We start from the raw sequence: 15,722 nt of genomic DNA, 5'->3' as shown, positions 1-15,722 counted from the left end.
AAGTCTGCCTCGTAGGTTTCGGACCTGGTTCTGGAGCAACTGCAGTTGGAAGTCCGTATAAGAGCGTAACTAGTCCAGTGGTCTCTCTCTTGGATAGGACTGCAACACTCTGGAGATTCTCAGAAGTGGACTGCGTCTCTGTGTTGCCGCCGAAGCCTGCAAGCCATAGTCGCCCCACTATTGTCGCCAGCCAGTTTACAACAGGAGCTCTGAACATACACCGAATTGTTTTCATTTAAGTATCATATTCTGCGCTTACAAATGTTGTAGCGTGTGTCGGTTCAAAGTGCTGGGCCATGCGTGGACTGACGCCATCCTAAAGTGAGTTTTGTATGCAACAAAGAAGGTTGGCCAGACTGAAAAAATATCTCCTTGCTTATCATGTATCCTGTTTCCTGGTTTGCAAACAGATTGAGCTCTGGTCTTATTCCGACATGTAAGTAAGCAATAGGAGCCAAGTTCTGCTTCGTGCAGTATACCAAAAGTCAACCTTGCACTTATGGAAGCTTCGGGCATATCTAAGCTATTGCTAGATTATTAGCTAGATCAGTCCACATCATGCGCCATATCCCTAGACGAGCCGCGACGGTTCGCGCTTATTCGCGACGGTTCGTGGCACTTCCGTACGGCGATACAGACTAGCACGAACACGGTATAACTCGTTACCTCCCATCGGATACGTGAACTAAGATTAAAAAGTTGCTTGGTCAATGTATTAAGCTCTCGAATAGTGGTCCTCGAGATTTTCTATCGTAGCTTCCTCGTTAGCGAAGTGCACAGCATCCAGAATTGCGTGATTGCAGATTCCATTTATCCTTGAGCAGTTAGTAGTTTGTGACAGGGTTTTTTCTCCTAACCAATTTGACTACTGCACTCCCTTTGTGCAAAATGGCGTTCGACCCAAAGAAGGCAACTCAGAAGGTCAACGAGGTCCTCGACTCAGCTATCAATTTGGCAACGGAGCAACAGCATGCAACATTAACACCGATTCACCTGGCGATTGTCCTGTTTGAGGTATGGGCTTGATTGCAACTGTCTACCATTGTCTGCCTTCCACGCTTGCGAAAGATTTGTAGCGTACATAGAAAAACGTCTGGTTAAATTGTCAACTTCGCTAAAAACCATATAGTTGATGTGCTTTAAACTTACGTTTTCCCGCTGCCGTACATTACACATTCCCAGGAGCCCCAAGGTCTCGCCCGCAGCGCGGCAGTGCGCGCAGGAGGCGAAGAAGCATGGCGCAGCTGCACTCGCGTGCTCCGGCGGCGCCTAAACAAACTACCCCGCGTTGAGCCATCCCCTAGCACTGTCGTCCCTGGACGCGAGCTCTTCAAACTGCTTGCTGCCGCCACCAAAACACAAAAAGACCGAGGTGACGCCTACCTCGGCGCTGACACGCTGTTGGGCGCGGTCATAGCCACCCCAGAGGTTTCCGAGTCCCTTGCCGAGGCCGGCGTCAGCCGTGCACAGCTGGAATCCGCGCTACAAGAGGTCCGCAAGACGGGCGGCAACGGGCCACTCAACTCGCCGACCGCCGACGCGAACTTCGACGCACTGTGCAAGTACGGCACCGACATGACAGCCAATGCCGCGCGTGCAGATCCCGTCATTGGCCGCGACGATGAGATCCGGCGCGTGGTACGTGTGCTGTGTCGCCGTACCAAGAACAACCCCGTGCTGATCGGCGACCCCGGGGTCGGCAAGACCGCCATTGTAGAGGGCCTTGCGCAGCGGATTGTCAAGGTACGGCTAGTTTTGAGATGAGTATCTTATAAAAGAAAATGTGGGTTGCAAAAATTACGGAGGTTATCTGTGAACCTCTGTACATTTTACAACCCACATTAAGTTAGTTAGAGGTTCAACCGTGCTAATGACAAGCGAGTGTGAAGCGCAAGTGGGCCATGTCGAGGGGGAAATTGAGTGAAAAAGTAAGGATCATGTTAAAAGGTGTAATGTCGCGCAATGTAATGTTTTCGTTTGTGCGCGCCACAATCCAGTGTCTGGGGGGTTACATACCGCACCCGGGAGTGCAGCGGTGCGGTGCGGTGCATATCCTGTTCCCACTTTCGGCCCTCCCTTCACTTTACACCGCTCGATACCCCGCTAGGAAAGCCCTTGCTCCCCGGCTCACCGCCCGCATAATGCCCCTTTCGACAACCCACAGCCCCACCTTCCCTGGTTCCGGCCCCCACCCACCTCCCCACCCACCTCCCCACCCACCTCCCCACCCACCTCCCCACCCACCTCCCCACCCACCTCCCCACCCACCTCCCCACCCACCTCCACGCGTCCCTTCCTCCATTCCTCCGCGAAATTCTCTCCATCCCCTCCACAGGGCGACGTACCGGAGACGCTCCAGGGTGTCCGCCTGATCGCCCTGGACATGGGCTCCTTGGTCGCAGGCGCTAAATTCCGCGGCGAGTTTGAGGAACGGCTGCGTGCCGTACTGACGGAAGTACAGCAGCAGGCAGGCAGGGTCGTACTCTTCATCGACGAGCTGCACCTAGTTCTGGGGGCTGGCAAGGCTGGCGATTCGGCCATGGACGCCGCCAACCTGCTCAAGCCCATGCTGGCCCGGGGGGAGTTACGATGCATCGGTGCCACCACGCTGGCCGAGTACCGGCAGCACATCGAAAAGGACGCCGCTTTTGAACGACGCTTCCAGCAGGTAGGTAGGCACACGTGCTGTAGGTAAGGCTGCGCTGAAATGGGCGCGCAGGTTATTCTCAGGCGCTGTACGAAATCAGTGTAGGTGCGCGGCGTGCTCGGAAGGACGGATCCAGCGTATCCAGGAATTCCGGATCCAGCGTAGCCAGGAATTGCGGATCCAGCGTATCCAGGAATTGCGGATCCAGCGTATCCAGGAATTGCGGATCCTAGAGGCAGTGCAAGTCGGACAGGTTGTTGGCCCCCGGTCCCTCCCCCTTCTCCCACATCGCCACATGCACGCTTGATAACCAGAAGCCGCGAAGCTTTAAGTTTTAGGACACAGCTTAGGACTATGAAACACAGCGCAAGGACATTCTGCAAACCATCAGTTTGTCCACAGATAGCGGTTTGGAATTGCTTAGGGTTATTCATTCATTCGTTCGTTCATTCGTTGTTTGTATGTCGGGACGCACTCCCGTACGGCACGAGTACGGCAACTCGTAGCAGTTTCATTGTAGTAACCAGTACAGGTGTTCACCATTGCATGATGTCCAGGTGCTCGTCAAGGAGCCCAGTGTGGCCGACACGGTGGCGATCCTGCGCGGCATCAAGGAGCGCTACGAGGCGCATCACGGGGTGCACATCACCGACCGGGCGCTGGTGACGGCAGCGGAGCTCAGCGACCGGTACATCACGACCAGGTTTTTGCCTGACAAGGTGCGTTGTGTGGATGGATGTGCGCTGGGTGCGTGGGAGAGGATGGAGAGCAGGTGGAGGGAGTACGCAGCTCCGGGGTTGGGGTGGCAACCGTTAGGGGCCGGCAGTTGCACATCGGTGATAAACCCCAGTGGACCCAACGCCGATGGATCCAACGTCCAACCACCAACCAACCTGTGCATCAACCGTTCACGCATCCAAGATTCGATGTATCGCGGTCACATCCACATCCACACTCACATCTCCTTCCCTTTTCCCGTACTAGCTCCCTTTCCATCCTAACGCGCACTATCCAAGTCGCCTTCGCCAAATCAGCGTTCCCCCTCGAAACTATTCCCCGCCACAAAACAGGCAATTGACCTGGTCGACGAGGCCTGTGCGAATATGCGAGTGCAACTAGATTCCAAGCCGGAACAGCTTGATGCCCTGGAGCGGCAACGCATCCGACTGCAAGTAGAAGCTGCGGCGCTGGCCAAGGAGAGAGATGCGCTCAGCAAGAAGCGCGCTGCGGAGGTAGCGAGGGAGCTGGCGGCGCTAGAGGACGAGTTGCGGCCGCTGATGTTGCGGTACACTCAGGAACGGGAGCGGTTGGAGCGGCTGCGGCGGTTGGCTCAGAAGCGGGACGACATTCTGGTCAACATTCAGCTGGCGGAACAACATAATAATTTGGCGCGCATTGCGGTAAGAATTTGGTTGATTTGATTGGTTTTTACCTTTTACAACTTCATTCCTTACATGACACCCATATGATCACTTAAACTATGACCTCACCCTCGTCTGCCAACCCTGTTTACCCCGTCCTTACATGACACCCATATGACTCCCCCAATCTTTATGAACTTCACGACCCTGTTCTCCTCTGTTTTCCCTCCTTCTTTATCAGGACCTTCGTTACGGCGCACTGCCGGAGGTTGACGATGAGATCAAGGCCCTGCGCGCCGCCCAGCCCGCCGACGCGATGCTCTCGGAGGAGGTGGGCCCCGATGAGATTGCAGGCGTGGTATCGCGGTGGACCGGCATCCCGGTCTCCCGCCTGCGCCAAGCCGAGTGCGACAAGTTGATGGAGCTGCGCGCCGCGCTGCAGCGGCGGGTGGTGGGGCAGGAGGCAGCGGTGGGCGCGGTGGCGGATGCGGTGCTGCGCGCGCGCGCCGGCCTGGCGGCCCGCAACCGCGGCAGCAGCTTCCTGTTCCTGGGCCCTACTGGCGTAGGCAAGACGGAGCTGGCCAAGGCTCTTGCGGAGCTGCTGTTTGATGACGAGCGCATGCTGGTGGGTGGCGAGCGCATGCTGGCATACCTATATACATATACCTATATAGTACACCTATATATTATACATATATGCTACATATATATACTACATATATATACTACATATATATGTGACTTTAGTAGGTTTTGGGGCGCTCCGAGTTTGGACTAGGCTTATGCGGGTCTGCAGGTGTGAGGGGTGAGCGGTGTGAAGGTGGACTGATGGACGTTATACGGGTCCGTGTGCTTGGGTGCTTGAATTGTTTGTTTGTTTGTTTGTTTGTTTGTTGTTACAGCTGGCTCCAGACTCAAGAAGAGCATGAATGTGTTTGGATGGATGGGTTTTAGTGGGCTGGTGTATGATGTGTGAAACAGGGGGGTATATCTTCGCCCGTGGCAGCTACCCTGCGAAACCCTGCCTTCCCCGGTATTTCGGGGCACCCTCATCCAGTCACCCTAGTCAACTTCTCAGTGAATCGCTCAGGTTCCGCACCCACCACCAACATCCAACGGAATCTGCCGGGTCGACAGCGGCCGAACTCCATTCCTGGTCGGCTCGCAGGTTAACTTTAGGGTTAAGTTTATCCCAGGTCACCACCGTATGTATGCCAGGAACAAGGGATATCCTCGTTTTCGTGTAGGTCGCATGTGGGGTGGCTGGCTAGCTACACCAATGCATGTATCTCTTTTATGTCTTCTTCACGCTTCTTCGCCTTGCTTCATTCCGCGACTGGGTTGCGTTTAAATTTTCCGGTTTTACTTGTGCTGATGTTATGTTGTTCTGTCTCTGTGGATTTATCGTTCGTACTCCCAACTGAAAATAACCGCAGATCCGCATCGACATGGGCGAGTACATGGAGCGACACAGCGTCAGTCGCCTCATTGGCGCGCCGCCAGGTTACGTAGGCCACGAGGAGGGCGGCCAGCTGGCAGAGGCTGTACGGCGGCGGCCGTACAGCGTCGTACTTTTCGACGAGGTCGAGAAGGTAAGGGCGACACTCTTACACTTCTCAGTGTATCCCGCGGCGCCGCCTCTTGGCCCTCTCTTATAGCTTTTTGCAACCCACCATGGAATTCGACGGATTGAGACGTGACGGGTTGGAAATCCCTCGATTTCCACCCGTACCAGTTCAATTCGCTTTGATGCATGCGATTTCGTGGAGCCGGCCCGAGTTACGTACCCACCTTAATATTAACCAGGCCGTTAATCTGGGTGCTAATAAACACTTTCTGATCGCTAATTGCACCAAATCATCCTCCTCTCCGCCCTCGCCATCCTCTGTACCCTTCCCTAGCCCTCTTCATAAAGCTCTCCAGTCCTCCCAAGCCACTGGATGCCAATCTGCAACAATCCGTCCCAGACCGCCCTCTCTCCGCACTGCCCTCATCCTCATCCTCTCCCTACCCATCGACCATTTTCTGATCCCAACTAGGCGCACGCCGAGGTCTTCAACGTGCTGCTGTCCATTTTGGACGATGGCCGAGTCACCGACTCTAAGGGCCGTACAGTTAACTTTGCAAACACCGTCATCATCCTCACCTCAAATCTGGGTTCCGAAGCCCTGCTCCAAGCAGCTGCCCATAACCACAACATCAACAACATCAACGATAAGGCCCCGGCCGACCACATAAAAACCGGCATTGATCCGTACCGCGAGGCACGACAAAGTGTTTTATCCGAGGTTCGCCGTTTCTTCCGTCCGGAGTTCCTGAACCGCCTAGACGACATTGTCGTCTTCGAGCCCCTCCAGCAGCAGCAGCTGATTGGCATTGCAGCCCTGCTTGGAAAAGAGCTCGCCAGTCGCCTGGCGCCGCGCAACATTGGCCTGCGCTTCACCGACGCCGCGTTGTCGTATGCCGTACAGCAAGCATACGACCCGATATACGGCGCGCGGCCGCTTCGTCGGTGGATGGAGCACGTAGTGATTACGGAACTCAGTCGCATGCTGATTAGCGGAAGGATAGGGGATAACAGTGATGTGGTCGTGGATGTGGCGGCGGGTGGGATGGGTGGATACACGTACGAGGTGGCGGTGAAGGCGGCAGCGGAGGGCGCTGCCGCCGCCGGCGGTGGCGGCAATGCCAGCTCGGCTGCTGAGTTGTTAATGAAGCGCGCTCGGATGGTGTTTCAGGGCATAGGCCTGGATGGCGACGACGAGGAGGAGAACGACGACGACCTGCAGATGCGCGACTGAGGTGAGGACATTACGAAGCAAGGAGCTGGGTCACCGTGAAGACAACCACCATGATGGTAATCTGCAATTGAGAAGACAAACTAAAGGGGATTGTAGAGAGCGTCTTGCTTGATTACGGTGGCGTCGGGGGGGGTTAATAAACCAGCGTTAGACCCTGAGCTGACTAATGGTGGACCTTACTGAAAGAGCGGGCTCTCATGACGTGTGCTTGAGGAAAACTTTGCGATCCTAGACGGCATGGGATTGAAAGCGCAAAGTGAGGAGGGTGAGGTGATGGGGGAGGTCTGCCGTGTTGAAGGCAATCAAATAGGCGGGATGGCAGAAGTTGCGGGTGTTCTCTTGGATAGTAGCGCACTTAAGGCGGACGGCTGAGAGCATTGCTCGGATTGCTTCGGACAGGGGTCTTATGAGATCGATTAGGATTAGCAGATGGTGGTCTTGGGTGGTACTTGAGTTAAGTTGAGGCATGCTATTGACAGGATGTATATTGGTGACTGCAAATTTTCCTCTGATGGTTCGTGGTTGGGGCCGGGATGATCGCGACTTAAAACCGGCTCGGTTGGATTTTTTTAGAAGTCGTGTTATTACAGTGATTTACGCGAATCTGAAGACCTCTTTCAAACCATACGCATACCGTTAAGGGAACTCTTAACCATGCTATGGAATGGAACCTACGGTCTTCTGTTTTTATGCATTCATGCAGCAGTCCTGGCGCATTGCCAAAGGTTTTCTTGTCCTTCCATCTGATCTTAACTTTTGCCGCTTACAAGAGCAATCACTTCTTAAAAAGCTTAGGTATATTACTCTACGTTGTCTGTTGCTTTGTTGTTGTCGTTAGCAACTCCACGCCGTCCTTATAATGTGGTTTCATCATGTGCGGATCCTGGTGCCGAGACCTTTCCCTAGCTTCCATGTGGCCGGAAGAGGTGGGCTAATCAGCAGTAGTGCATTGGCCCCTCTTAACTATTGCCAACTGCTTTAGCTGGTAAGGTGTATCAGGGTATAGATACCGTCCTTTGCAGTGGTAAAAAGTGCTGCGGTAGGGGGTAGGCTTGGCAAAGCTACAGACTCGTAATAAAACCTGACGTTGCGAAGAACGGAGGACTGATTGCAAATCCCCACTTTCAAGTTGGCTGTCGTATACTATGACTCGGTGCTTTTCCGTCCATTATTGTTATTTCATGGAGGATGTGCTGTGCATGCTTTGCGCTGTGCATGGAGGATGTGCATGGAGGATGTGATGTGCATGCGCTGTCGTTCAGACCATGGGTACGACGCGGTACGAATAGCGCATGGGGTTCTCCCAAGCTGCGGTATATGGTACTCAGAGCGCCGCTGCGTTTTGCGTTTAAACTCAATTTATTTTGCGGACTGCTGGTGACCTCGAAACCAGGAAGGACGCACGAGCTTGTCGACCGCACTTTGCCTTCATAGCCTCTTTGATTTACTTTCGTCACAACTCTTATTACTGGGACAGGCTTGCACAAGCTTACCCGGCGTAGCGGTTCGCCTGCCTTGATAGTAAGGATGCTGTAAGGGCCGAAGGATATTACATTGCAACCTATCCCCAAAGTCGTCAGGGAGCGCATTGTATACCTTTTCCCGTGTAACACGTATATGCGCCAGTGATCTTAAGGCAGGAGTTCGGATAGCCTAATTCTAAGGAGGCCCTGGACGCGTTCGGATGCGACGCCCAGGCAGCACGAGATTCACCTGCCGCCTCTGCACCAGCCGGAAATCCACTGGAGGGTGATACCCGTCCCAGCTTACCTTCGTGAGTCAGCTGCATGCAAGGATAAAGTAATTACTGAGGGGTGCATTCCGGTGTTACATGAGTTTATATAGACGTGAGCGAATTTGCTATTGGGAACTTTGTATTAAACAGGGACACTCGCTGGAGTTTCCTGTGCTTCAACAATGCTACTGCTGTGGAGCAACTCCGTGGTAAAAAATTTGCCACACGTCCCTTGGGGATGCGCGGTGGGGAAACGGTCAGGAAAAAATGGAGAAGTTCTGGGGGAAAGGTGTAAACAGAGAAGATAGCTTGGTCTCTGAGAATTCACAATTCGACATCTGATTCTGAAGAGTGCCTGGACTATACCGCAAACCCGCATGGTCGGACAGGCCCGAGTTGCCTTTGCGTCGCCGTCGGGTACCAGGTTCTCGGGTAGTTACCCGCTTGGCGTCCCTAGCTCCAAGTGCGCAGCCGGCCCTGGCGTTACAGCATATGCTCCTTTCTGAACTTGTTCCTTTTGTGGCAATACAAATACACCGCGTCTCTACGTCCTCTCCGTAGCTCGTTGAAGAAAATCCAAACATGCCGACCGTAAATAATACCAGGCTTGGGAATTTGAGCTGCGACATATGGAGAGAAGCGAGATATATTACATAAACGCAGCAAGTTGTGAATCGCAGTACTGATAGTTTGGCAAGCGCTCGTGCTGGGGCAGGACAGGGTGCAAGTTCCAGATTGAACACGGGGCCAGCTAGCTATGAGGCATGCGTGTGCATGAATAGCATGTATTGAATGGAGCATGAGCGAATGGAGGGCGTGGTTTTCTCCTGGAAGGGTGGGGCCTTTTGCCCTTTTGATTACAGTACGTGAACTATGACAGCTGCGCGGGCGTCCACCCTTCGCACCTGCAAGCAGCATTCTGTTGTTTACATGATCTTATTCTTCTACGTAGCTTGATGTGATGTTCACGCGGGGCATAGCTCCCGTCAAAGATTGATTGCGGTCACTTAACGACGAGGTTTCAGCCACCGCTGCAGCAAACCTCAAGGCTCATAAGCCTTATGCTACATGAAACACTGAACGTTGTGGATGCAGCAACCATGGGTTTGGAGATAGCCTTCCACGAGGTTGAACGGAAGTCCACGCGACCGCTTTCCTTCGGTCCACCCCGAATCCAGTCGGTCAGCTGGTAGCCAAGAAAGCACTTTACCATTATCGACTTTAGTCGTCGCGGTCAGAGCGCGGACTGGATCTCGCCAGCTGCGGCTGCAGCAGCTGGGGCATGGCTTCGGCGAACGACCCAGCGTTAGCCAGTGCGTTTGCACCAGCCGCAGCTCATACCAACGTTAACCAACAAGATCCTGGAGGTGTTGCCCAGCAGTCAGCTTGTGGCCCACCACTACCCGATGGAGGTTCTGTCAACACGACTAATAATGGTGCCGACCTAGCGGCTGCTTTCACTTCCTTCCTCGCCAACCAGCCCGATACATTTGAGTCAAACAACCTTCCTCAGGCTATGCTGTCAAACCTGCAGCTAGCGGGAATCCTCGGGTTGTTGCCTCAGCATGCCGCTCCCCCGGCCGAAGTACAACCGCAAGGCGAGGCCCCCAAGGGGCAGGTAAGAAATAGCGTCTCAAATGGAAGGGAACAAACATATGGCCAGCCTCTGCGGCGTGTGTGAAACTGCTTCATGCGAATAACGTTACTGCTCGCTTTTTCCGCAGGAAGCTATTCCGCAACAGTCCATGCACATGAAGGATGAGGGAGGACCCGACGCCGGAGCTTCAGCCGGGCCCTTACCCCCGTCTGAGCCTCAAGCCTCGGCGCCCAGCCAGCACCCCCACCAGCATCCCCACCAACACATGATGCACATGCAAGGTATACCTCCTCAGCCGCGCTTTGCACCTCCGCCGGCGCGCTGGCCGCAGTCCGCCATCTCAGCAGCACATTGGGACTTCGCTGCAGCGGCGTGCGGGATGCTCAGCCAGCAGCAGCCTCCAGGCGGGCCTCCTGGCGGGCCTCCAGGGCCTATGGCTGTGCCGCCGGCCTTGCCATCCTCTCAGCAGTCTGGAGCCTATCCCAATCCGCAGCAGGGCGTCCCCGCCCAAGCGCCTCCGGCCCAGATACCGACCTCTATGTCGGCAGCCCAGGGCAACGGGGCCCCGCAGACGCAGCCTGCCGGTCCCGTACCTGCCACAGCAGTTCCTGGACCGCCTCCAGCACAACCGGCTACATCGTCGGGGCCTGTGCTCAGCAGCCAGATGCCCGTGCACCATCCAGCCATGCCAGCCGTACGTGGATACTCGTACGGCCCATACGGCGAGCCGAGTCCCTACCCGCCCCACGTGCGGCCACCTCCTGGTCCCTATCACCACCCGGCGATGGCCGGGCCCCACGGGCACATGGTCGCGTTCCACCCCGGCTTCCCGCCGGTGCATCATCTGCCCCATCGCGGGCCTTATTACCCCCATGATGGACGCTTCCCGCCGATGGGCCCGTGCCATCCCGGCTATCCGCCACCGGGCTATTACCGTGGCCATCCTACACTACCGCCACCCCACCCGCATCCGGCCTACCACTACATGCCGCCACCGTACGGCGGTCACCATCCTGCAATGCATCCCGGCATGTATCACATGCCGCAAGGCGTACCTGGGACAGGCGGTCAGCAGCCGCATGACGGACATCCTCGCGACGGCACGGCATCAGCAGCTTCCGCTGGTACTGCTGTCTGCGGCGGCATTGGCTCGGATGGCGGTACGGATCCCGCTTCAGCTGCGAGGCAGGCTGCGAAGGTGAACGGCAGCAGCGGAGGTTCCGAGAGTGAGGAGGTGGGGCTCGAGGCCGTGATCACATTGCGACCGGGTGCCGCAGATCATGGAAACGCGTCAGGCGAGCGGGCGTCTGCTGGGCCCGATGGCTCCGAGGACGTTTTGGCAGCAGGCGAGAATTCGTGCATTGACGCGTCCGGGCGACCTGTGCAAGCCCTGCCGCCGCCTGGCATGGGCCCAGGCGGCGAAGTCCTTCCGGAGGGCGGCCCTGTGCACATGCACATGCACAAACTTGCACATTGGCCACATGCGGTGCCTCCACCGCCGCATGCGGTCGGCGGGCCAATGCCCGGCGTTGGGAGCTATGAGTGGGCGCACCCGCCACCACCTCCTATGATGGCGGGCTATCCCCCCCTCCATCCGTCGGGGGCCTGGCCATACCCGTTCGACCCGATGGCGGCTGCCATGCACCACCAGCACATGATGATGGGTGAGGATCTGCAGGAGGAAGATCATGCCGCCCTTGAGATGCACCAAGCGCAGCGCAGGCGGCCTTCACAATCGAGCTTAGGCGGTCAGCTAGGTGGTGGCATGCCGTCGCAGCACCAGATGCACTTGCATCCAGCGATGCGGCGGCCACCCTTTCCACAGCCACAACATTCTGGTTACGTCATGCCTGTGGGTGCGGGCAAGGGACCGTTCGGTGTTGACCCGGCGATGCAGCGACCGGGCTCGGCGGAGGCACAGGCACAGGGCCCAGGATCCCTTCAGATGCAGCGCAGCGGCTCGTTGGGTCAGCTGTTTGCGGCTGCGGACGGCCAGTGCAATGTGTCCAGGTAGGCTGGCCCAGATTGACTGCAATGAACATCCTGCTGCCTAAGGCTTTCTGGTGTAGTTGTCGCTATGCTAAGAGGGACGGGGTATGCCGGAAACAAAGGCGCATAGCTGCAACGTCGGTGACCTGGGTACCTGGCAACACCTTGGGGAGGAAGGAGGGAGATCTTGGTCCACCGAATGCGGGCTTATGATTGCCAGCCGATATGGTAGAAGCCCATGCTGCAGTGGTGCAGTACTGACAAATGAGGTCGCGAACTTCCGGACACGCTTCTACGCCTTCTGAGACCAATCAATCTACGGCAACCAACAACACATGGAACCGGCGCTTAAACGCCTGCGATTGTCTTCCTCAATTACACAGAGAACATTGGCTTAAATCCGTTTTACCTGTCGTAAAGCCTAGGGCTCCACCTCGTTTGTCTTTTTTGCATGCATTCGTCTGTTTATGTGCAGTGTGCTGGGCTGTAGATCCTTGCCTGAAGGAACTTCTGTAGCCATCCAATGTGGCGAGAACATCGTGGCCGTCCCAGATAGTAATCATCGCGACCCGTCGCACGCCATCATCCCTGCTGCATGGTTGCATTGCCCCGCTTGTCACTTCGTGGTTCAATCCATTCATGTCAACAATTCACTCTCAATGCTGTTGCCTCTGCTCTCTCCCTCCACTGCTTGGTCCAGCAGGCGCACACAACGGCTGAAGAAGCGTCGTAGTGCTGACTCGGCCCCGCAGCAGCAGCCCGGCACAACGCCGGATCCCTTCATCGCGGCCATGGCCGCGGCTGAGCGCGCTGCCATGGGGCGCGACAGCTCCACCGGCAGTGGTGCGCATGTTGGTTTGCCTCCCATGTTCCCGGGCTCTGGGGGGGCGCGGCGTTCGTCCAACGGGTCAGACCGTACGGCTCTCCAGTGCAGGGCGTTGATTCCCGGCAACAATCGCCAGCGCTCGGACCCCGGCTACCTCATCGAGAACGGCGACCAAGGCGTCGGGTGGGGACTAGGCGCTGGGGCCATGGCGGGGCCAATGGCGGGCCTTGGGCAACTTGTCCATTACCCACAGCACATGCAGCAACTGGCAGCGCCAGCACAGCCGCAACAGCTGCGGCGCCCATCGGACAATGGATTGGGTGGTGGTGGCCGCGTCATTAACCTGCCAAAGCGGTATGCATGCCTGGGCGGCGTTAGAATACTTAACGGCCGGGCCGGGGTCATCTTGGGGTCAGATTCAGAAGGTGTATGCACGATGCATGTCTTGGGGATGGTTTCTGTCGTTGTGGTTCACCAGAGCATGTTATAGTACGGCACACTGTATGCTATGCAGCGTCGTATCAGCCTTACCCCCATGTCCCCGCATCTTTCTCCCGGCCCGGCAGACTTCCCATGACATCAGAGCTGATTGATGCTCGTACACCCCCTATACGCTATACCAGGTTTGAGGACGCCATCATGACACTTGAATATCCCAGGGGATCCCACCCAGGCTATGCGCCGGTACGTACACACCAGCTAAATGGGGCTTTAGGTGCAGCAAACGGGCTTCAGGGTATGGTCTTTTGCAACTTCCCAAAAGGCCCATGCCGTATGATGGACGACCAGCTTGCACGTGCTAATGGGACCCTTTTTTGTTTTCAGGTCTCCAGCCTGTGGAGATTTTTCCACCTCAGCTCAATGCCCGTCTTTTCCGTTGCCTGCATTTGTCAGGCCTTCCAATATGACACCTACGACGATGCTGGGCCTGCACTGGAGGAGCCGGTGTACGAGGAGGAAGAGGAGGAAGCGCAGGACGTGGACTTGGGCGATGTTGCCGACGATAGCGACGAAGACTACGAGGCGGGCGCTGCGGCGCGCCGCGCTTACCGCGGCGGCCGGCAAGGCTGCGCGCCTATTACGGACGTTGTGACACGCAAACGCAAAGCTCCTATGATGCGGGAGGAGCTTCCTCAGCCTGAGAAGAAGCGAAAAACGCGCGATCCTGCCACGGTGAGAAGGCTACCGGTCTACCTGTCTGAGCTCATTCTTTGTCCCATGTCTGTGCATGGCCGCACATGCCCTAACCTCGTGCTAAGCTTTACGCTTATTGTGCGTGACTGTTCGTTGCATTTCACTAGGCCCCACATACCGGCATGGATTTCCTCCCGTCTCCACCACTGTTGATTTTGGGGACCTCCACAGATTTCCAAGGTGGTCCTCAATTGCGTTACCATTCTGCGTATGGTCAACCATGACCTGGTCTACGAGAAAGAGATCCGCAACGCGCTGGGCAACAATCCAGACACGTCCAAGGCCCTTCGGCTGTGAGTTGTGCTGTGCTGTGGAATGGTGATACACTAGGAGGAAAGATGCAGTCGGATTTTGCAACCTGCCTTGTAACCCTGCTCCAACGTTGCACTCCAGCGTCATGCTCGGCCTTCCTATAGCCCCACGTAAAGATTGCATTTGACCGAAGCATCCAACCGTGTCGTCACCTAATTGTTGTTTGTTACTTAGCTGTGCAACCGTGAATTCGTGTACAATATTTGGCCATGGTCATGCGCTCTATGCTCCTCTCGGGAAGGTCAAGACTTCCCGCCTGATGCGTGTTGTCATTTCCGTTTGCCGGTACCTCGAAATGCATGACAGGTTGATGAACCAGGGCAAGCTGGTCCGGACCGGCCAGGGCGGCCGCGGCAACCCTTTCTGCTACAGGTGCACACAGCTCGGCATTGAGACCCTGCAGCGCATTGAGGACGCCGCCACGCCGGATGACGATCCAGCTGCAGGCCCTAACCAGGAGCAGCGCGCTGCGGCGGTAGCCGTTGTGAGGCCGCCGGAGGAGTGCTGAGGGGTTTGCAGGGCAACCTGAACAGTCATTTGGGAGCTGGGGAGTTGTGTGTGGCATGCGCTGCGCCGGTGATGTGCAATCGCCCGTGTCAGCAAGTTTATGGGAAACGTCGGGTTTCACATGCTTGATCTTTGGACAAAGTTGTGCATTGCGTTGGCCGTGCACAGTGCATCCCGTTGGTATGGCGTTGGTGTGGGATGCACCCGGCTTGCATGGCCAAGCGAAGGTTTATCAGCCGCTTGGGCTTCATGACACAACCCATGTCACCAGTTGAGCTCGCAAGGGGCCTGCAGCTCCAGGCTGTTGCACAGTGACCCTCTCCGACGGAGAACTAACAAGTCGGCACTGCCTGAGAACGGACGGGGCTGCTGACAGCACTGCTGACGCCTCGGCTTCCTGACCTTGTGTGGACCAACGTGACCTGACGTGAGTAAAGGTAAGCGAGGCCGAGATCTTTTTTTAGCCACCGTCGGGCAACGGAACCGCGGAAACTGGCTCTTCTTAAGCACTAGACTCTGGCGATGTCACCAGCTTCTCCCAAACAAACAAATGGGATATTCACTATCTAGGCTCTTGGCGGTCCTCTAGGATTCGCGGCGATACCCTTCTACCTCTTCCCTTGTGTTGTAATTGGACAAGGTTGCGCAAGAGACCTCCATCGAGGTCAAAGCATGTGCGCGTGTCCATTTCACTTAATGCTTGGTTGTTAATTGCAACGTGTTGACTAGCAGTTTAAGAGCGACAAACTGTTC

The 15,722-nt window shown here is 56.1% G+C and overlaps 2 protein-coding genes across 2 annotated transcripts; both read left to right on the top strand.

Moving 5' to 3' along the window:
• Positions 1 to 888: 888 nt before the first annotated feature.
• On the top strand, positions 889 to 6,809 carry VOLCADRAFT_57497 (uncharacterized protein; the record flags this gene model as incomplete). The annotated part of the gene is made up of 8 exons (XM_002947669.1): positions 889 to 1,014; positions 1,183 to 1,743; positions 2,336 to 2,668; positions 3,205 to 3,366; positions 3,718 to 4,047; positions 4,250 to 4,633; positions 5,445 to 5,600; positions 6,048 to 6,809. 8 exons carry the CDS (start codon positions 889 to 891, stop codon positions 6,807 to 6,809), a joined length of 2,814 nt encoding a protein of 937 aa, XP_002947715.1.
• Positions 6,810 to 8,726: 1,917 nt separating this feature from the next.
• VOLCADRAFT_87866 (uncharacterized protein) lies at positions 8,727 to 14,970 on the top strand (the record flags this gene model as incomplete). Its single annotated transcript, XM_002947668.1, has 8 exons — positions 8,727 to 8,789; positions 10,025 to 10,162; positions 10,269 to 12,151; positions 12,834 to 13,367; positions 13,523 to 13,640; positions 13,851 to 14,129; positions 14,322 to 14,443; positions 14,769 to 14,970. The coding sequence occupies 8 exons, from the start codon at positions 8,727 to 8,729 to the stop codon at positions 14,968 to 14,970; spliced, it is 3,339 nt and encodes a 1,112-aa protein (XP_002947714.1).
• Positions 14,971 to 15,722: the final 752 nt, after the last annotated feature.

Source organism: Volvox carteri, assembly GCF_000143455.1.
Source record: "Volvox carteri f. nagariensis unplaced genomic scaffold VOLCAscaffold_7, whole genome shotgun sequence".
Classification (NCBI taxonomy): Eukaryota; Viridiplantae; Chlorophyta; class Chlorophyceae; order Chlamydomonadales; family Volvocaceae; genus Volvox; species Volvox carteri.
Note: the sequence above shows the minus strand (reverse complement) of the source record. Positions and strands in the feature narration are given on the sequence as shown.